Source organism: Scyliorhinus torazame, chromosome 8, assembly GCF_047496885.1.
Source record: "Scyliorhinus torazame isolate Kashiwa2021f chromosome 8, sScyTor2.1, whole genome shotgun sequence".
Taxonomy (NCBI): domain Eukaryota; kingdom Metazoa; phylum Chordata; class Chondrichthyes; order Carcharhiniformes; family Scyliorhinidae; genus Scyliorhinus; species Scyliorhinus torazame.
The window spans coordinates 25,576,802-25,599,138 of record NC_092714.1 but is presented as its reverse complement, the minus strand read 5'-3'; the positions used below and the strand labels follow the sequence as shown (position 1 = coordinate 25,599,138).

Sequence of the window (22,337 nt, the reverse complement as noted above, 5' to 3'; positions counted from 1 at the left end):
CTGTCATCGACGAATTCTCCCGCTTCCCATTCGTTGTCCCCTGCCCCGATATGACCTCGGCCTCTGTAATCAAGGCACTGCACAGCATCTTCACCCTGTTTGGTTTCCCCGCTTATATCCACAGCGACCGGGATACATCGTTCATGAGCGATGAGCTGCGTCAGTATCTGCTCAACAAGGGCATCGCCTCGTGCAGAACGACCAGCTATAACCCGCGGGGAAGGGGGCAGGTGGAGAGGGAGAACGCAACAGTTTGAAAGGCTGTTCTTCTAGCGCTACGGTCAAGAAGTCTCCCAATCGCCCACTGGCAGGGGGTCCTACCCAATGCCCTACACTCCATTAGGTCGCTCCTCTGTACAGCCACAAACGAAACCCCTCACAACCGTTTAGAACATAGAACATAGAACATAGAACAATACAGCGCAGTACAGGCCCTTCGGCCCACGATGTTGCACCGAAACAAAAGCCATCTAACCTACACTATGCCATTATCATCCATATGTTTATCCAATAAACTTTTAAATGCCCTCAATGTTGGCGAGTTCACTACTGTAGCAGGTAGGGCATTCCACGGCCTCACTACTCTTTGCGTAAAGAACCTACCTCTGACCTCTGTCCTATATCTATTACCCCTCAGTTTAAAGTTATGTCCCCTCGTGCCAGCCATATCCATCCGCGGGAGAAGGCTCTCACTGTCCACCCTATCCAACCCCCTGATCATTTTGTATGCCTCTATTAAGTCTCCTCTTAACCTTCTTCTCTCCAACGAAAACAACCTCAAGTCCGTCAGCCTTTCCTCATAAGATTTTCCCTCCATACCAGGCAACATCCTGGTAAATCTCCTCTGCACCCGCTCCAAAGCCTCCACGTCCTTCCTATAATGCGGTGACCAGAACTGTACGCAATACTCCAAATGCGGCCGGACCAGAGTTCTGTACAGCTGCAACATGACCTCCCGACTCCGGAACTCAATCCCTCTACCAATAAAGGCCAACACTCCATAGGCCTTCTTCACAACCCTATCAACCTGGGTGGCAACTTTCAGGGATCTATGTACATGGACACCTAGATCCCTCTGCTCAGCCACACTTTCAAGAACTTTACCATTAGCCAAATATTCCGCATTCCTGTTATTCCTTCCAAAGTGAATCACCTCACACTTCTCTACATTAAACTCCATTTGCCACCTCTCAGCCCAGCTCTGCAGCTTATCTATATCCCTCTGTAACCTGCTACATCCTTCCACACTATCGACAACACCACCGACTTTAGTATCGTCTGCAAATTTACTCACCCACCCTTCTGCGCCTTCCTCTAGGTCATTGATAAAAATGACAAACAGCAACGGCCCCAGAACAGATCCTTGTGGTACTCCACTTGTGACTGTACTCCATTCTGAACATTTCCCATCAACCACCACCCTCTGTCTTCTTTCAGCTAGCCAATTTCTGATCCACATCTCTAAATCACCCTCAATCCCCAGCCTCCGTATTTTTTGCAATAGCCTACCGTGGGGAACCTTATCAAACGCTTTGCTGAAATCCATATACACCACATCAACTGCTCTACCCTCGTCTACCTGTTCAGTCACCTTCTCAAAGAACTCAATAAGGTTTGTGAGGCATGACCTACCCTTCACAAAGCCATGCTGACTATCCCTGATCATATTATTCCTATCTAGATGATTATAAATCTTGTCCCTTATAATCCCCTCCAAGACTTTACCCACTACAGACGTGAGGCTCACCGGTCTATAGTTGCCGGGGTTGTCTCTGCTCCCCTTTTTGAACAAAGGGACCACATTTGCTGTCCTCCAGTCCTCTGGCACTATTCCTGTAGCCAATGATGACATAAAAATCAAAGCCAAAGGTCCAGCAATCTCTTCCCTGGCCTCCCATAGAATCCTAGGATAAATCCCATCAGGTCCCGGGGACTTATCTATTTTCAGCCTGTCCAGAATTGCCAACACCTCTTCCCTACGTACCTCAATGCCATCTATTCTATTAGCCTGGGGCTCAGCATTCTCCTCCACAACATTATCTTTTTCCTGAGTGAATACTGACGAAAAATATTCATTTAGTATCTCGCCTATCTCTTCAGACTCCACACACAATTTCCCATTCCTGTCCTTGACTGGTCCTACTCTTTCCCTAGTCATTCGCTTATTCCTGACATACCTATAGAAAGCTTTTGGGTTTTCCTTGATCCTTCCTGCCAAATACTTCTCATGTCCCCTCCTTGCTCGTCTTAGCTCTCTCTTTAGATCCTTCCTCGCTACCTTGTAACTATCCATCGCCCCAACCGAAACTTCACACTTCATCTTCACATAGGCCTTCTTCTTCCTCTTAACAAGAGATTCCACTTCCTTGGTAAACCACGGTTCCCTCGCTCGACGCCTTCCTCCCTGTCTGACCGGTACATACTTATCAAGAACACGCAGTAGCTGATCCTTGAACAAGCCCCACTTATCCAGTGTGCCCAACACTTGCAGCCTACTTCTCCACCTTATCCCCCCCAAGTCACGTCTGATGGCATCATAATTGCCCTTCCCCCAGCTATAACTCTTGCCCTGCGGTGTATACTTATCCCTTTCCATCATTAACGTAAACGTCACCGAATTGTGGTCACTGTCCCCAAAGTGCTCTCCTACCTCCAAATCCAACACCTGGCCTGGTTCATTACCCAAAACCAAATCCAACGTGGCCTCGCCTCTTGTTGGCCTGTCAACATATTGTTTCAGGAAACCCTCCTGCACACACTGTACAAAAAACGACCCATCTATTGTACTCGAACTATATATTTTCCATTCAATATTTGGAAAGTTAAAGTCTCCCATAATAACTACCCTGTTACTTTCGCTCATATCCAGAATCATCTTCGCCATCCTTTCCTCTACATCCCTAGAACTATTAGGAGGCCTATAAAAAACTCCCAACAGGGTGACCTCTCCTTTCCTGTTTCTAACTTCAGCCAATACTACCTCGGAAGAAGAGTCCCCATCTAGCATCCTCTCCGCCACCGTAATACTGCTCTTGACTAGCAGCGCCACACCTCCCCCTCTTTTGCCTCCTTCTCTGAGCTTACTAAAACACCTAAACCCCGGAACCTGCAACATCCATTCCTGTCCCTGCTCTATCCATGTCTCCGAAATGGCCACAACATCGAAGTCCCAGGTACCAACCCACGCTGCCAGTTCCCCTACCTTGTTTCGTATACTCCTGGCATTGAAGTAGACACACTTCAAACCACCTACCTGAACGCTGGCCCCCTCCTGCGACGTCAAATCTGTGCTCCTGACCTCTATACTCTCATTCTCCCTTACCCTAAAAATACAATCCAGGTTCCCATGCCCCTGCTGCATTAGTTTAAACCCCCCCAAAGAGCACTAACAAATCTCCCCCCCAGGATATTTGTGCCCCTCAGGTTCAGATGTAGACCATCCTGTCTGTAGAGGTCCCACCTTCCCCAGAAAGAGCCCCAGTTATCCAAAAATCTGAAACCCTCCCGCCTGCACCATCCCTGTAGCCACGTGTTTAAATGCTCTCTCTCCCTATTCCTCATCTCACTATCACGTGGCACGGGCAACAACCCAGAGATAACAACTCTGTTTGTTCTAGTTCTGAGCTTCCATCCTAGCTCCTTGAAAGCCTGCCTGACATCCTTGTCCCCTTTCCTACCTATGTCGTTGGTGCCAATGTGGACCACGACTTGGGGCTGCTCCCCCTCCCCCCTAAGGACCCGGAAAACACGATCCGAGACATCACGTACCCTTGCACCTGGGAGGCAACATACCAAACGTGAGTCTCTCACGCTCCCACAAAATCTCCTATCTGTGCCCCTGACTATAGAGTCCCCAATTACTAATGCTCTGCTCCTCTCCCCCCTTCCCTTCTGAGCAACAGGGACAGACTCCGTGCCAGAGGCCCGTACCCCATGGCTTACCCCTGGTAAGTCGTCCCCCCCCACAAGTATCCAAAGCGGTATACTTGTTTCTCAGGGGAACGACCGCAGGGGATCCCTGCACTGACTGTTTTTTCCCAGTCCCTCTTACAGTTACCCACCTATCTCCAATTTTTGGTGTAACTAATTCCCTGAAGCTGCTATCTATGACCCCTTCTGCCTCCCGAATGATCCGAAGTTCTTCCAACTCCAGCTCCAGTTCCCTAACTCGGTCTTGGAGGAGCTGGAGATGGCAGCACTTCCTGCAGGTAAAATCAGCAGGGACACTAACTGCATCCCTCACCTCAAACATCCTGCAGGAGGAACATTGCACTCCCTTCCCTGCCATTCCTCTAACTTTCTACCAAGATCTGGCTAACAACTAAATTAAATTTTTATAAAAAATAATAATAATATAATAAAATATGGTACTTACCTCAGACCAATGGGTTTTATTATTAGGTTAGAGGAGGAGGGCGGGTGGGAGACACTACACGTGTAGTGTCTCGGGTTTCCTCTCCACCAGAATTTATTGGGGAGGGTCTTCCCAGACGTCCGCGGGTCGACTTCCTGATCCCGCCTAAAAAACTAATTTAAAAAAAAAAAAAAATTCTCAGCTCCTGCTGAAACTGACTCACCACTCACCAGCTGTTCTCCGGCCGAAATCGACTGGCCTGCCCCTGCAAAGAGAAGTGCTTTTAAAGGTTGACTTACCTCCCAGCAACCTCCTTCCGCAATGCTCCCGCTGAAATTGACTAACCAGCTGCTCTCACGCCGCCGAAATCGACTGGCCTGCCCCTGCAAAGAGAAGTGCTTTTAAAGGTTGACTTACCTCCCAGCAACCTCCTTCCGCAATGCTCCCGCTGAAACTGACTAACCAGCTGCTCTCACGCCGCCGAAATCGACTGGCCTGCCCCTGCAAAGAGAAGTGCTTTTAAAGGTTGACTTACCTCCCAGCAACCTCCTTCCGCAATGCTCCCGCTGAAACTGACTAACCAGCTGCTCTCACGCCGCCGAAATCGACTGGCCGGCCCCTGCAAAGAGAAGTGCTTTTAAAGGTTGACTTACCTCCCAGCAACCTCTTCCCAGGAAGTCCACCTCAGGGGTCTCGCTTCCACGTTGGCTGATGCTCCGGGACCAGTTCTACTCCGGAGGCACATGAGGAGCCATAAGACAGATCCACTGGTCGAGAGGGTCCAACTATTACACGCAAACCCTCAATACGCCTACGTCGAGCACCCCGACGGCAGGCAGGACACCGTTTCCCTGCGAGACCTGGCACCCGCTGGCTCGCCCATCGACGCCCCCCCTTCCACCGACGCTCCCCTCCCCGCACCGGCGGTCAACTCCAGCAGCGCCCTCCACATAGCGCCCCCCCCCTCCCCCCAGCTGGCGCCAGCATCAATCACCCTAGTCACCCCGGATACCCCCCCTGCTCCAACGAGGGCAAAGGCTCAGACAACCGTGCTTCTGATACCACCACCGAGGATGACCGTACCTGCCGCACCACCGCCGGAGCTGAGAAGGTCGACACGGGCAATCAGACCACCTAAAAGATTGAACTTGTAATTCCACTTCACCCCCGACAGACTATGTGGGTTTTTTTAAAACTGGGTGAATGTGATGAATGATATCTGTATACATATGTACCTTTAATGCGTAGGCCCCTTTAAGACCGGGTTTGGAACCCTGGGGAACTCCGCCTCCGGCTCCGCCCCCAGGAAGCTGTATATAAGGTTACGTTCAGTAGGCAGCGTGCAGTGAGCACACTTCTCAGCAGCTGTCTGGTTTTCTGGTTATTAAAGCCTTTGTATTATCAAACTCCTCTCCTGAGTCGTAATTGAGGATATCTCAGTGGTCATTGATCATGCATCAGTCTTATCTCTCTTTTGTTATTCTAATTTCACCTTGATTGCTTTTTGATGATACTATGTGCGGTCAACATCCAAACTGAGATATGCAACATGAAATGTAAAAAACAATAAAAACATGTATATATAAAAAAACAATTGAGATTATTTATTTTCACCTCTGTAACATTACACCAACCGGTCCCCCTCTCTGCTCAGGTGCTGCGGAGAGCTTCACAGACACTGCTTACCTCTAGATTTAACTGTTCCAGTGCACTCCTGGCCATCCTCCCACAGCCCACATGTTCGAAATTCGACACCATCTCAAACTCTGCTGCCCGGGTCCACACACCCACCAGGTTCCCATTCAGCTTCCAGCCTAATGATCCACATTGCCTTCTGGTTAGGCTTTCGAATTCTCACCCTTACCAGCAGCAGGAAGCTGGACAGGCACCGAGACGTTGTCAAAACCCGACAGATAAGACAGAGCCTCAATGTCAACCAGCATTAACCAAAGGCACTCACTGACCTGCTGGGACGCCAGGATCGCACAGGAACAACAGGTCAAACAGCAACAAGGTAAACAACAACTTTTCCGGAAAACGACACAAGTTTTAAAAGGGAACAAAAGGTCGAAATAATGTGACATGAAAATGTAAACTTTCACATTCGGAAAACAGCGCTAACAGACGTGTGTGTGTATGTGTGTCGGGGGGGGGGATTGAAATGATTATGAATCTTTTGTACAACAAACCGCATCGAAATGACTCAGTTCAGTCGGGTTTAAGAACCACTTACCTGCATTTGGCTGACGAATAGAAAGAGATGCCTCGATCTGCACAGTGAACGTGGAGTGTCGCTCAGAGGTGAAACAAATCAGTTGCGATTGAAAGGATCTAAAATGGGTGAGAACTCGAGACTCTGACCTCAGAACAACAGCACAGTGGAGCAGCCAGTCAGCAAAACCTGGAGCTCACACACCCCAATGATAAAGCTGCCGACGCCTCTCCTGCAGGAGCAAGGACTGTCTCTGCCGAGCTGCCTCTCTCACACAGGGCTGGCTGGCTGGCGTGAGCCCATCCCTGGAAATAATTGCACTTCCCAGGAAACGACTCAGTTCTGTTTTGTGATGAATTGAAACTGGAAGTAAACCAGGCTGCAGCCATTGACTCCTGTGAGAGAAGGTTTTTCGGCAATTTTATTCAGAAAAGATTTTCATGCTAACATTGTAAAATAAAGGAAAACCATTGCAAAATAAGCTCCCCCCCCCCCCCCACCCTCCATGAGGAAACAAAACTTACAAAGCAAAAAACAAACTTTCCCCTGACAACTGACTGACTAATTCCCTGAAAGGGGGGCTGAAAGGCTGCCATCTCGTGTACAAACCTTCCACTGACCCCCTCATGGTGAACTTGACCTTCTCAACCCAGCCAGGCCGTGTCAGTGGGAGGTATCAGGGACCTCCTCCTGAGCAGAACTCACCTCTGGGCTATTGACAAGGTGAAGGCGAAGGCGCCCACCTTCACCCCCGTCTGCAGCACCGACAGTCCCATACACCAAAAATAGTCACCAAGGGGTGACCCATGTCGATCGGCCCTACTCCCGGAATGACGCCTTTATGGTGGGCGGGTGTCTTCTTCCTGGGTTGAAGGGGCGGTTGTTATCTCGGATCATGTTCCCAGGCCCTTCGTCCCGCCAAGCCTGCGCTGATCATGGTAACCTGCCTAAACTAAAACCATCTGCACTTATGGAGTCCATATCCTTCCATTCCCACCCTATTCATATATTTGTCTAGATGTCCCTTAAATGCCACTATCGTACCTGCTCCCACCACCTCCCTAGGCAGCGTGTTGCATATATTTACCACCCTCTGTGTAAAAAACGTGCCTCGCACATCTGTTCTAAGCTTTTCCCCATGCACTTTAAACCTCTGTCCCCTAGTACTTGACTCTCCTACCCTAGGAAAGAGCATCTGACTATCCACTCTGTCCATGCCACTTATAATCTTGTAGACCTCTATCAGGTCGCCTCTCAACCTCCATCGTTCCAGTGAGAACAGACCGAGTTTATCTAACCTCTCCTTGTAGAAATCTGAAGGTGGTGTTAGCTAGTGATAAGAAAGAAGATTGCAAGAGTTTTTTTTCAATATATAAAAGGTAAGAGAGAGGCAAGAATGGACATTGGACCACTGAAAAGTGAGGTGGAGAAGTAGTAATAGGGAACAAAGAAATGGCAGAGGAATTGAATAGTTACTTTGCATTAGTCGTCACAGTAGAAGATGCCAGTGGCATACCAGAACTTCAAGAGAGTCAGGGGGCAGAGGTAAGTGTAGTGGCCATCACTAAGGAGAAGATGCTGGGGAAGCTGAAAGGTTTGAAGGTGGATAATCACCCAGACCGGATGGACTACACCCCAGGGTTCTGAGAGAGATAGGTGAGGAGATTGTGGAGGCATTGGTGGTGATCTTTCAGGAATCACTGGAAGCAGGGAGGGTCCCAGAGGATTGGAAAATGGCTTAGCCCATGTTTAAGAAGCGAGGGAGGCAGAAGATATGAAATTATAGGCCGGTGAGCCTGACTTTGGTCATTGGTAAGATTTTACAGTCCATTATTAAGGATGAGATTGTGGAGTACTTAGAAGTGCATGATAAGGTAGGACTTTGTCAGCACGGCTTCGTCAAGGGGAGGTCATAGTTGACAAATCTGTCAGAGTTCTTTGGGGAGGTAACAAGGAAGTTAGACAAAGCAGTGGATGTGATATATTTTGATTTCCAGAAGGCCTTTGACAAAGTGCCATACAGGAGGCTGCTCAATAAGATAAGAGCCCATGGTGTCCGGGGCAAGGTACTGGCATCGATAGAGGATTGGTTGACCGGCAGAAGCAGAGAGTGGGGATAAAGGGGTCCTTTTCAGGATGGTAGCCGGTGACTAGTGGTATTACATAGGGGTCAGTTTTGGGGCCATAGCTATTCATGACATACATTAATGATCTGGAAGAAGGAACTGAGGGCATTTTTGCTAGGTTTGCAGATGATACAAAGATATGTGGAGAGATAGGTTGTGTTGAAGAAGCAGAGAGGCTGCAGAATGACCTGAACAGGTTAGGAGAGTGGGCAAAGAAGTGGCAGATGAAATATAATATGGAAAAATGCGAAGTTGTGCACTTTGGGGCAGCACAGTAGCATAGTGGTTAGCACAGTTGCTTCACGGCTCCAGGGTCCCAGGTTCGATTCCCGCCTTGGGTCACTGTCTGTGTGGAGTCTGCACGTTCTCCCCGTGAGTGCGTGGATTCATGGGTTTCCTCCGGGTGCTCCAGTTTCCTCCCACAGTCCAAAGATGTGCGGTTAGGTGGATTGGCTGTGCTAAATTGCCCTCAGTGTCCAAAAAGTTTAATTGGGGCTACTGGGTTAAGGGGATGGGATGGCGGAGGCGTGGGCTGGAGTGAGGTGCTCTTTCCAAGGGACGGTGCAGACTCGATGGGCCGAATGGCCTCCTTCTGCACTGTAAATTCTATTCTATGAAATAGAGGCATAGACTATTTTCTAAATGGGGAAATGCTTCAGAAATCAGAAGCACAAAGGGACTTAGGAGTCCTATTTCAAGATTCTCTTGAACATGCAGGTTAACATGTGAAGTAATGCATTTTGGAAGGTCTAATATTGGTCGGGAATATACAGTGAATGGTAGAACCCTCAAGAGTATTGACAGTCAGAGAAAATTTGGTGTACAGGTCCACAGGTCATTGAAAATGGCAACACAGGTGGAGAAGGTAGTCAAGAAGGCATATGGCATGCTTGCCTTCATTGGCCGGGGCATTGCGTATAAAAATTGACAAGTCATGTTGCAGCTATATAGAACCTTAGTTAGGCCACACTTGGAGTATAGTGTTCAATTCTGGTCGCCACACTACCAGAAGGATGTAGAGGCTTTAGAGAGGGTGCAGAAGAGGTTTACCAGGATGTTGCCTGGTATGGAGGGCATTAGCTATGAGGTGAGGTTGAATAAACTTGGTTTGTTCTCACTGGAATGAAGGAGGTTGAGAGACGACCTGAGAGAGGTCTACAAAATTATGAGGGGCATAGACAGAGTGGATAGTCAGATACTTTTTCGCAGGGTAGAGGGGTCAATTACTAGGGGGCATAGGTTTAAGGTGCGAGGGGCAAGGTTTAGAGGAGATGTACGAGGTAAGTTTTTTACACAAGAGGGTAGTGGGTGCCTCGAACTCGCTGCCAGAGGAGATGGTGGAAGCAGGGTCGATAGTGATGTTTAAGGGGCATCTTGACAAATACATGAATAGGATGGGGATAGAGGGATACCGACCCCGGAAGTGTAGAAGATTTTAGTTTAGATGGGCAGCTTGGTCGGCGCAGGCTTGGAGGGCCGAAGGGCCTGTTCCTATGCTGTACTTTTCCTTGTTCTTTATTCTTTGTTCAGTCGGCATTTAGGAAGGCAAATACAATGTTACCATTCATTGGATGAATTTGATTTATTTTCACGTGTACCGAGGTACAGTGAAAAGTATTGTTCTGCGTACAGTCCAGACAGACCGTTCCATATATGAAAAAAATAACATAGGATAGATACACAATGTAAATACATCGACACAGGCATTGGGTGAAGCATATGTAGTACTACTCAGTAGAGAAGATGTGTGAAGAGATCAGTTCAGTCCATAAGAAGGCCATTTAGGAGTCTGGTAACAGCGGGGAAGAGGCTGTATTTGAACCTGTTAGTGTGTGTTCTCGGACTTTTGTATCTCCTGCCCAATGGAAGAGGTTGGAAGAGAGAATAGGGGAGGGAGGGGTCTTTGATTATGCTGCCCACTTTCACAAGACAGCGGGAGGTTTAGACAGAGTCAATGGATACGAGGTGGTGATAGACTGGGCCGTGTTCACGATTCTCTGTAGTTCCTTACAGTCTTGGGCCGAACAGTTGCCATACCAGACTGTGATGTAGCCAGATAGGTTGCTTTCTATGGTGTATTTGTAAAAATTGTTAAGAGTCAATGTGGGCATGCCGAATTTCCTTAGTTTCATGAGGAAGTATAGGTGCTTTCTTGGTCGTAGCATCAACATGGGTGGACCAGGACGATTTTTGGCGATGTGCACACTTCGGAATTTGAAGCTGTCGACCATCTCCATCCAAGGATGTAGATAGGGGTGCGTGTACGATCGCTTCCTTTTTTAAAAAATGTATTTTATTCCAAACTTATAGACAAAGTCACCAAACATAAACAATTCAGAGAGCAAACTCCCCAACACACAACTATACAGTTTGTACAAAGTGTTCCCTTTTTCACCCTCCCTCCTCTCTGCCCCCCTGCCCCACGATGAACAGTTCCTCAAACATGGCCACGAGCAACTCCACCTTGCCTTGAAGCCCCTGCTGAACCCCTTAATTCGTAATTGATCTTTTCCAGCAAAGAAAGACATGTAAATCCCCCAGCCCGGCCGGCACTCCAACAGAATTCTTCACCGGGCAATCAGAGAGGCAAGAGCCACAACGTCGGCCTTCCTCCCCTCCATCAGCTCCGGCCTCTCCGATATCCCAAATACCGCCACCAAAGGGTCCGACTAAAACTCCTCCACCACTATCCTGTTAGTGCCACTAACACTCCCGCCCAGAATCTCTACAACTTTTTGCAGCCCCAGAACATATGTGCGTGATTCGTTGGTCCCCACCCACACTCGTCTGTCACTCCCTGGAAGAACCCACTCATCCTTGCCCGAGTCATGTGTACCCTGTGTACGACCTTGAACTTTATCAGGCTCATCCTTGCGCACAAGGAGGTTGCATTTACTCTTCGTAGCACCTCACTCCATACTCCCCAGTTAATCTCCCCTCCCACCTCCCCCTCCCACTTCTCCTTAATCTTCACTACCTGCTCACCTCCCTTCTCTCCCAGCCACCCGTGTATGTCTCTGATCCTGTCCTCCCCTTCCACATCCAGAAGCAGCAGTCACTCCAACAGGGTGTACCTCGACAACCTGGGGAACTCTTTCCAAACCTTCCGCGCGAAGTCCCTTACCTGCAGGTGCCTAAACTCACTTCATCTAGGGAGCTCTACACTCTTCTTCAGTTCCTCGATACTGGAAAACCCCTCTTCCAGGTACAGATCCCTCACCTTAACCAGCCCCACTTCTCTCCACTTCCTATACACACCATCTAGCCCCCGGCTCGAAACCGTGGATTTCGCAAAGCGGCGCCAGCACCGACATCCCCTCTATCCTGAAATGCCTCCTCAGCTTCCAGACCTTTACTGTGGACTGCACCTGTGAAGGTTTGGGCTTTCCACGTAATATCTTGGCAATGCCCCCTACACCATAGTGTTCAAGCTGGACCCCCTACAGGATTCTTCCTCCACCCTAACCTATTCTGCCCACTCTCCTTCCCACCACCACCTCACCTTCTCCACGTTCGCCGCCCAATAGTAATGTAGCAGGTTCAACATTCCCGTCCCTCCCTGCTGCCTCTGTCACTGTAACAGGTTCCTCTTAACCCTTGGCACGTTCCCTGCCCATGCAAAGTCTGAGATAATCATATCCAATGTTCGAAAGAAGGCCTTCGGTAAAAAAGATCGGAAATGTCTGGAAAATGAACAGGAACCTCGGCAGAATATTCATCTTCACCACTTGGACCCTCCCTGCCAGAGTCAAGTGAAGCGTGTCCCGCCTCTTCAGATCCTCCCTGGCCTCTGCACCAGCTTCGTTAGATTCCATTTATGTGGCATCGTCCATTCCATCGCTACGTGAATCCCCAGGTATCTAAACCTGCCTCTGGCCAGCTTGAATGGCAACCACCCCCCCCCCCCCCCCCGCCCACCCCCCGCGCCACCCCCCCCCCCCGCGCCACCCCCCCCCCCCCCCCCACCCCCCCGCCCTCGATTGGCTCGCCGAACCAACTCATTTAACGGGAGCACTTCACTTTTGCCTACAGTTAGCTTTTATCCCGGGAACGCCCCAAACCTCCCCAATAGGCCCATGATGCTCTCCATGTCTGCAGCAGGTCCGAAACATACAATAGTAGGTCGTCTGTGTACGCGATACCCAATGCTCGCTTTGTCCCCTCGTAATCCCTTGCCACCCTGTTGACGCTTAAGAGCCAATGCCAGAGGCTCTGTCGCTAATGCAAACAACAGCAGCGACAGGGGGCACCCCTGTCTTGTTCCCCTGTGCAGTTCAAAGTTTTGTGAGGCCATGTCGTTGGTCCGCACACTCGCCATATGTGCCACGTACAACAAGCCACAGACTTCGGCCCAAACCCAAACCTTCCCAGGACTTCAAACAGGTATCGCCACTCCACCCGGTCAAATGCCTTCTCTGCATCCATGGACACCACTACCTCGGGTACCTGGGCTCCCAGCGGGGTCACGATCACGTTTAACAGCCTCATTATATTACTAGAAAGCTGCCTGCACTTTGCGAAACCTGTCTGGCCTCCACGACCACCCCCGGGACACAACTTTCCATCCTTCCCGCCACCAACTTTAGCCAGCACTTTCACAAAAACGATATGGGCCTATACGACCCTCATTCCAACGGGTCTTTTCCCTTCTTTGGTATCAATGTGATTGTTGCCTGCATCATTGTCTCCGGCAGCTCCCCCTTCTCCAACACCTCATTAAACACCCCCAAGAGATGTGGTGCCAGGTGTGTAACAAATTCCTTATAGAACCATCAGGCCCCGGGACATTCCCCGACTTCATACCCCTTGATGCGCAATCAATTGCACAAAGACACAGATTGAGTACAACTGTGGCTTTATTGCAGTCAGATGCGTGGCCTCCTGCTGCAGCTGGCGAAATGGCGGGGCAATGGAGGTCATGCATATTTATACAGTTCTTAGTGGGCAGAGCCAGCCGGCAGAGGCTACCAGCGAACCTGTAGTGCAGGTCCTACCTTACATCCCCTAATACAGTGGTTCACCACATTCTTCCCCTGTTAAAAATGAGTCTGGCGGGGGTGATGTGCAACTATATACAAATAGTGCAATTATGTACAGTGTTAAGAAGGAAAAAAAGAAAAGTCCATGTTGACGGTCCGGAGTCCGTCAAAGGTTCAGCCGGTCCGGTGCTTTGGTGCTTCGTTGGGAGCGGCGTAACGGTGGCAGCGAAGTCGGTGCTGGCGGTGGTGGACGTGGCACCGATGACGGTGGTGGCGGTGCTGATGCTGGCCAGTCATCGGGGAACTCCGGGAGCGTGCAGAAGTCCTCTTCGTCCTCTTGTGCGGAAAGTGGGGGGGGGGGGTCTGGTGGGGTCAGTGTTGGCGGCGCGGTGGGAACGGGGGGGAGGGGGCGCATGGGTGGGGGGGGGAGGTGTTAGGGTGGAATCTGATGGTGCCAGGTCCCTGAGTGAGACAGTATCTTGGCGGCCATCGAGGAACTCAACGTAGGCATATTGAGGGTTGGCATGGAGCAGGTGAACCCTGTCCACCAAGGGGTCCGCCTTGTGGAGTCGGACGTGCCTACGGAGAAGGACCGGTCCTGGAGCTGCGAGCCAAGTCGGGAGCGACACCCCGGATGTGGACTTCCTGGGGAAGGTAAAAACACGTTCATATGGTGTGGTATTAGTGGCGGTGCACAATAGTGACCGGATGGAGTGTAGAGCATCAGGGAGGACCTCCTGCCAGCAAGAGGCTGGGAGGTTCCTGGACCGTAGGGCCAGCTGGACGGCCCTCCAAACCGTCCCATTCTCCCGTTCTACTTGCCCGTTTCCCCGGGGGTTGTAGCTGGTCGTCCTGCTGGAGGCTATACCCCTGCTGAGCAGGAACTGATGCAGCTCATCGCTCATGAATGAGGATCCCCTGTCACTGTGGATGTAAGCGGGGAAACCGAACAGAGCGAAGATGGTCTTGAGGGCTTTGATGAAGGTGGCAGACGTCATATCGGGGCATGGGATGGCGAAGAGAAATCTGGAGTACTCATCGACCACACTGAGAATGTACTTGTTACGGTCAGTGTAGGGGAGGGGCCCTTTGAAATCCACACTGAGGCGTTCTAAGGGGCGGGAAGCCTTCACCAGGCGCGCACGGTCCGGCCGGTAGAAGTGCGGCTTGCACTCCGCACAGACCTGGCAGTCCTTGGTGACTGTCCTTACTTCCTCGACGGATTAGGGCAGATTGCGAGCTTTGACCAGATGGTACAATCGAGTGAATTCCGGGTGACAAAGGCTGTCGTGTAGGGCCCGGAGTTGGTCCACTTGTGCGCTGGCACATGTACCTCGGGAGAGGGCGTCTGGGGCTCGTTGATTTTACCGGGGCGATACAAACTGTCGTAATTACAGGTGGAGAGCTCGATTCTCCACCACAAGATTTTATCATTTTTGATCTTGTCCCGCTGTGTGTTATTGAACATGAAGGCTACCGACCGTTGGTCCGTGAGGAGAGTGAATCTCTTACCGGCCAGGTAATGCCTCCAATGCCGCACAGCTTCAACGATAGCTTGGGCCTCCTTTTCGACGGATGAGTGTCGAATTTCAGAGGCATGAAGGGTGCGGGAAAAGAATGCCACGGGTCTGCCTGCTTGGTTTAGAGTGGCAGCAAGGGCGACGTCTGAAGCGTCGCTTTCTACTTGAAAAGGCAGAGACTCGTCCACTGCGCGCATCCCGGCCTTGGCGGTGTCTGCTCTGATGCGGGCAAAAGCGTGTTGTGCCTCGGCCGCGAGAGGGAATTGGGTGGACTGAATGAGTGGGCGGGACTTGTCCGCATAGTTTGGGACCCGCTGGGCGTAGTAGGAAAAGAACCCCAGGCAGCGTTTGAGGGCCTTGGGGCAGTGGGGGAGGGGGAGCTCCATGAGGGGGCGCATGCGGTCGGGGTCGGGCCCGAGAAGTCCATTTTGGACTACATAGCCGAGAATGGCAAACCGGGCTGTGCGGAACACACACTTCTCTTTGTTATAGGTCAGGTTGAGAAGAGTGGCAGTGCAGAGGAATTTATCAAGGTTGGCATCGTGGTCCTGCTGGTCATGGCCGCAGATGGTGACATTATCTAAGTACGGAAAGGTGGCCCGCAAACCGTACTGGGCGACCATTCGGTCCATTGTCCTTTGGAAGACCGAGACCCTGTTTGTGACGCCGAAAGGGACCCTAAGGAAGTGATAGAAGCGACCATCCACCTCAAAGGCAGTGTATGGACGGTCCGACTTCCGGATGGGGAGCTGGTGGTAGGCGGATTTCAGGTCAATTGTTGAGAAGACCCGGTACTGCGCAACCTGATTGAACATATCAGATATGCGTGGGAGGGGGTACGCGTCGAGCTGCGTGTACCGATTGATGGTCTGGCTGTAGTCCACGACCATCCTGTGTTTCTCCCCAGTTTTAACCACTACCACTAGGGGCTATTGCTGGCCTCGATAATACCCTCCTTAAGCAGCCGCTGAACTTCGGACCTGATGAAGGTCTTGTCCTGAGTGCTGTACCGTCTGCTCCTGGTGGCAACGGGCTTGCAATCCGCAGTTAGATTGGCAGAAATGGAGGGGGGAATCGACCTTGAGGGCCGCGAGGCCGCAAACGGTAAGGGGGGGTAGGGGCACGCCAAACTTGAGGGTAAGGCTCTGGAGATGGCACTGGAAGTCCAGGCCAAACATGATTGCAGCGCAGAGATTAGGAAGGACATAGCGGCGGAAGTTACTAAAGTTTACGTCCTGGACAGTGAGGGTGACTGTACAGAAGCCTCGGATCAGGACAGAGTGGGATCCGGAGTCTAGGGAGATCCTTTGATTGGCAGGATGGACGCGAGGGTGCAGCGCCTTACCGTATCTGGGTGTACGAAACTTTCGGTGCTCCCAGAGTCCAGCAGGCACGAGGTTGTGTGGCCATTGACTTTCACCGTCGACGCGGTGGCCAGGTTGTGCGGGCGAGATTGGTCCAGCGTCATCGAAGCGAGCTGCGGGTAGTCGCCGGATGCTTCGAATGGCGAGTGTGTGCGGTTCTGATCTCGGGATGTCCGAAGACCCTGTGGGGAACAAGATGGCGGCGCCCATGGTGCGCACATTGTGGGGTCGGGATAAGATGGCGGCGCCCATGGGGCACACATGGCCGAAGGGGGACATGATGGCGGCACCCATTAGTCGCCCATGGCCCCGGGAGGAGAAGATGGCGGCTCCCATTGTGCGTTTGGCGTGGGGGAGGGGGCGAACGCGGGCGCAATCGCAGTGACTGCGCGGGCCTGGCACATAGCCGCGAAGTGGCCCTTCTTACTGCAGGCTTTACAAATGACAGTGCAAGCCGGGCAGTGTTGGCGGGGGTGCTTCTGCTGACCGCAGAAGTAGCAGCGGGGACCCCCGGGGTGCGCGGATCGGTGTGCGGCGCAGGCGTATTGGGAAGGCAGGGCCCCAGTTGAGGAGGTCGTCAGCAGGGTCCAGGAGGGGTAGGAAGGGGTAGAAGGGTGGGCAGCGCGACAGGAGCGGTAGGACTGTACATTACAGGAAGCCATTCAAGAGGGGGGAGCAAAAAGACAAGTGGTAGTTGTAGGGGATTCTATAATTAGGGGCATTGATGGCATCCTTTGTAAGCCAGATCGAGAGTCCCGCATGGTATGTTGCCTGCCATGTGCCAGGGTGAGGGACATCTCTGACGGCTTGAAAGGATTTTGGAGAGGGAGGGGGAGGATCCAGTTGTTGTGGTCCACGTTGGGACTAACAACATAGGTAAGACTAGGAAAGAGGACCTGTTTGGGGATTATCAAACACTAGGGACTAAATTAAAGAGCAGGTCCTCCAGGGTTATAATCTCTGGATTACTACCCGAGCCACATGCCAATTGGCATAGGGTTGAGAAAATTAGAGAAGTTAACACATGGCTAAAGGAGTGGTGCGGGAAAGAGGGATTCCATTTCATGGGGCATTGGCATCAGTACTGGGGCAGGAGGGACCTGTACCGTTGGGACGGTCTTCACCTGACCCATTCTGGGACCAGTGTTCTAGCGAATAGGATAAATTGGTTGGTCACAAGGACTTTAAACTAGCAAGTTGGGGGGAAGGGAAGTGTAAAGCTCTGGACAGTATAATGATTAATGGAGATCAAGGTAGCAGGTTGCGTGACAGGTTATTATGTAGAGATATGGGTTCAAAGACAAGGAAAATTAGGAGAAAGGGTAAGAGGAAAAATAATTTGCGAAAAGTTACTGATCAAGGTGTTAGGATTCATAACAATGACATAAAAAACAGCAGAAGTGTCCTTTCCCTGAATGCTCGTAGTATACGAAGTAAGGTAAATGGGTTGATGGCGCAAATCATCGTGAATGACTATGATTTAGTGGCCATTACTGAAACATGGTCAATAGATGGTCACGACTGGGAGTTAAATATCCAAGGGTATCAGACTATACGAAAGGATAGAATGGACGGTAAGGGCGGTGGTGTAGCTTTGTTGTTTAAGGATGGCATCCGGGCAATAGTAAGGGATGATATTGGTGCTATGGAGGACAAGGTTGAATCAATTTGGGTGGAAATCAGGAATAGTAAGGCGAAAAGGTCACTGATAGGAGTAGTCTATAGGCCACCAAATAGTAACAGGATGGTAGGGCAGGCAATAAGCAAAGAAATAACGGATGCATGTCGAAATGGTACAGCGGTTATCATGGGAGATTTTAATCTGCATATCGATTGGTTTAACCAGGTTGGTAAAGGCAGCCTTGAGGAGGAGTTTATAGAATGTGCCCGGGATAATTTCCTGGAACAGTATGTAATGGAACCTACAAGGAAACAAACGGTCCTAGATCTGGTCCTGTGTAATGAGGCAGGATTGATCAATGATCTCATAGTTCGGGATCCTCTTGGAAGGAGCGACCACAATATGGTGGAATTTAAAATACAGTTGGAGGATGACAAGGTAAAATCAAACACTAGTGTTTTGTGCTTAAACAAAGGCGGTTACAATGGGATGAGAGAAGAACTAGCTAAGGTAGACTGGGAGCAAAGACTTCATGGTGAAGCAGTTGAGGAACAGTGGAGAACCTTCCGAGCGATCTTTGACAGTGTTCAGAAAAGGTTCATACCGACAAAAAAGAAAGACGGTAGAAAGGGGAAAAATCGACCGTGGATATCTAAGGAGGTGAGGGAGAGTATCAAATTGAAGGAAAAAACATACAAAATGGCAAAAATTAGTGGGAGACTAGAGGACTGGGAAGTCTTTAGGGGGCAACAGAAAGCTACTAAAAAAGCCATAAAGAAGAGTAAGGTAGACTATGAAAGTAAACTGACTCAGAACATAAAAGCAGATAGTAAAAGCTTCTACAAATATATAAGACAAAAAAGAGTGGCTAAGGTAAATATTGGTCCTTTGGAAGATGAGAAGGGAGATTTAATAATAGGAGACGGGGAAATGGCTGAGGAGCTGAACAGGTTTTTTGGGTCAGTCTTCACAGTGGAGGACACAAATAACATGCCAGTGACTGATGGAAATAAGGATATGATAGGTGAGGACCTTGAGATGATTGTAATCACGAAGGAGGCAGTATTGGGCAAGCTAATGGGGCTAATAGTTTAAGCTATGAGGAGCGATTGAATAAACTCGGTTTGTTCTCACTGGAACGAAGGAGGTTGAGGGGCGACCTGATAGAGGTATACAAAATTATGAGGGGCATAGACAGAGTGGATAGTCAGAGGCTTTTCCCCAGGGTAGAGGGGTCAATTACTAGGGGGCATAGGTTTAAGGTGAGAGGGGCAAAGTTTAGAGTAGATGTACGAGGCAAGTTTTTTACGCAGAGGGTAGTGGGTGCCTGGAACTCACTACCGGAGGAGGTAGTGGAGGCAGGGACGATAGGGACATTTAAGGGGCATCTTGACAAATATATGAATAGGATGGGAATAGAAGGATACGGACCCAGGAAGTGTAGAAGATTGTAGTTTAGTCGGGCAGTATGGTCGGCACGGGCTTGGAGGGCCGAAGGGCCTGTTCCTGTGCTGTACATTTCTTTGTTCTTTGTTCTTTGTTCTAAAGGTAGACAAGTCTCCTGGCCCTGATGGGATGCATCCCAGAGTGTTAAAAGAGATGGCTCGGGAAATTGTAAACGCACTAGTGATAATTTATCAAAATTCACTAGACTCTGGGGTGGTCCCAGAGGATTGGAAAGTAGCAAACATGACACCACTGTTTAAAAAAGGAGGTCAGCAGAAAGCGGGTAATTATAGGCCGGTAAGCTTAACTTTGGTTTTAGGGAAAATGCTGGAATCTATCATTAAGGAGGAAACAGCGGAGACTTCTGGGTGCGGCGCTGACCAGCTGAGTCGCACGTTTCGGCAGCTCCCGGTGGAACGGACTTTTGGGCTCTTAATAAGAGCCCCAACGGCAATTTTAACGTCTAAAAGTACTGTGTGGTGAACCAGAAGGGAATCCCCCCTGGATACGGATGAAAAAAGGAGAGGAAGGTGGCCGGATTGCGGTGGATCCTTTAGAGCAGCGGCAAGGAAGGCAAGCAAAAACCAAGATGGCGTCGGAAGGTGTCAGTTTAATATGGGGCCCTGAACAACACGAGTTTTTGAAACGCTGCGTGGAAGAACTCAAAAAGGAAATGAAGAAGGAGCTGTTGGCCCCGATATTACAGGCGATCGAAGGGCTAAAGGAGGAGCAAAAGACCCAGGAGCGGGAGCTTCGGGTCGTGAAGGCAAAGGCTGCCGAGAATGTGGACGACATACAGGGCCTGGTGGTGAAGACGGAGATGCACGAGGCACACCATAAACGATGTGTGGAAAGGCTGGAGGCGCTGGAGAACAACACGAGGAGGAACAACCTAAGGATTCTTGGTCTTCCTGAAGGTGCGGAGGGAGCGGACGTCGGGGCATATGTGAGCACGATGCTGCACTCGTTAATTGGAGCGGAGGCCCCGGCGGGTCCACTGGAGGTGGAGGGAGCATACCGAGTGATGGCGCGAGGACCGAGAGCGGGAGAAATTCCGAGAGCCATAGTGAGATTCCTCCGTTTTAAGGATAGAGAGATGGTCCTTAGATGGGCAAAGAAAACTCGGAGCAGTAAGTAGGAGAACGCGGTGATCCGCGTATACCAAGACTGGAGTGCGGAGGTGGCGAGAAGAAGGGCGAGCTTTAATCGGGCCAAGGCGGTGCTTCACAAAAAGAAGATAAAATTCGGAATGCTGCAACCGGCAAGACTGTGGGTCACATATCAAGGGAGGCACCACTACTTTGAGACTGCGGGTGAGGCGTGGACTTTTATCGTTGAAGAAAAATTGGAATGAGCGGGTTATTAAAAAAAGAACGTTTGAAACAAAGTGGTGGGGCGAGTATGGGGGGCGAAGAGGGGGGTAAAAAGGGGGGAAAGAGGAGTTTTATGTTATTAATCCTGCGATGTGGTAACTTTTCTCTCTTCCACAGGAGGTGGTGGGGGGAGGAAAGGAGGTGGAGGAGATGGGGCGTTGGCCATTGGGGGCGGGGCCAAGGGGGAAGCGTGGGCTCGGTTCCCGCGCTATGATAATCATGGCGGGAATAGGGAAGCAGGAAGGAGGGGGTGTCGCACGGTGCGAGCCGAGGTCACGGGGGGAAGCCGAGGTCGGCCAGAGTTTGCTGACTTCTGGGAGCAACATGGGGGGTTTAACTACGCTAGTGCGGGATCTAGCTGGGGGGGGTGGGAGGGGGGAATTATTGGGCTGCTGCTGCTGGGGAGAGGGGGGAGCTGGTATGGGGTGGGATGGGCGGGGGGGCACCGCCTGGGGGGGACACAGCTGCGTGGGAACCGGGTGAGGAGCTGGAAAAAGGGGATGGCTAATCGACAAGGGGGGGGGGGATAAAAAGCCCCCCAACCCGGCTGATCACGTGGAACGTGAGAGGGCTGAACGGGCCGATAAAGAGGGCACGGGTACTCGCACACCTTAAGAAACTTAAGGCAGACGTGGTTATGTTACAGGAAACGCACTTGAAACTGATAGACCAGGTGAGACTACGCAAAGGTTGGGTGGGGCAGGTGTTTCATTCGGGGCTAGATGCGAAAAACAGGGGGGTGGCTATATTAGCGGGGAAGCGGGTAATGTTTGAGGCAAAGACTATAGTGGCGGATAGCGGGGGCAGATACGTGATGGTGAGTGGCAAACTACAGGGGGAGACGGTGGTTTTGGTAAACGTATATGCCCCGAACTGGGATGATGCCAATTTTATGAGGCGTATGCTGGGACGCATCCCGGACCTAGAGGTGGGAAAGTTGGTAATGGGGGGAGATTTCAATACGGTGTTGGAACCAGGGCTGGACAGGTCGAGGTCCAGGACTGGAAGGAGGCCGGCAGCAGCCAAGGTGCTTAAAGATTTAATGGAGCAGATGGGAGGAGTAGACCCATGGAGATTTAGCAGACCTAGGAGTAAGGAGTTTTCGTTTTTCTCCTATGTCCACAAAGTCTATTCGCGAATAGACTTTTTTGTTTTGGGAAGGGCGTTGATCCCGAAGGTGAGGGGAACGGAGTATACGGCTATAGCCATTTCGGATCACGCTCCCCACATTGGGTGGACTTGGAGATAGGGGAGGAAACAGAAGGGCGCCCACCCTGGAGAATGGACATGGGACTAATGACAGATGAGGGGATGTGTCTAAGGGTGAGGGGGTGCATTGAAA

At 50.7% G+C, this 22,337-nt stretch overlaps 1 protein-coding gene across 3 annotated transcripts in view; it reads right to left on the bottom strand.

Annotated features, from left to right (window-relative positions):
* LOC140427689 (interferon-induced GTP-binding protein Mx3-like) overlaps window positions 1-6,872 on the bottom strand; it is an 82,208-nt gene extending 75,336 nt beyond the window's left edge. For 2 of the 3 annotated variants that reach the window (XM_072513190.1, XM_072513191.1), the window contains exon 1: window positions 6,588-6,872. Coding sequence is in view for 2 of the 3 variants with exons in the window: in XM_072513191.1 (XP_072369292.1) it covers window positions 6,588-6,593 (6 nt within the window). In the remaining variant the exon portion in view is untranslated. Of the gene's footprint in view, window positions 1-6,040; window positions 6,351-6,587 lie in introns of those variants that run through there. The other variant, XM_072513189.1, reaches the window with a different exon arrangement.
* Window positions 6,873-22,337: the final 15,465 nt, after the last annotated feature.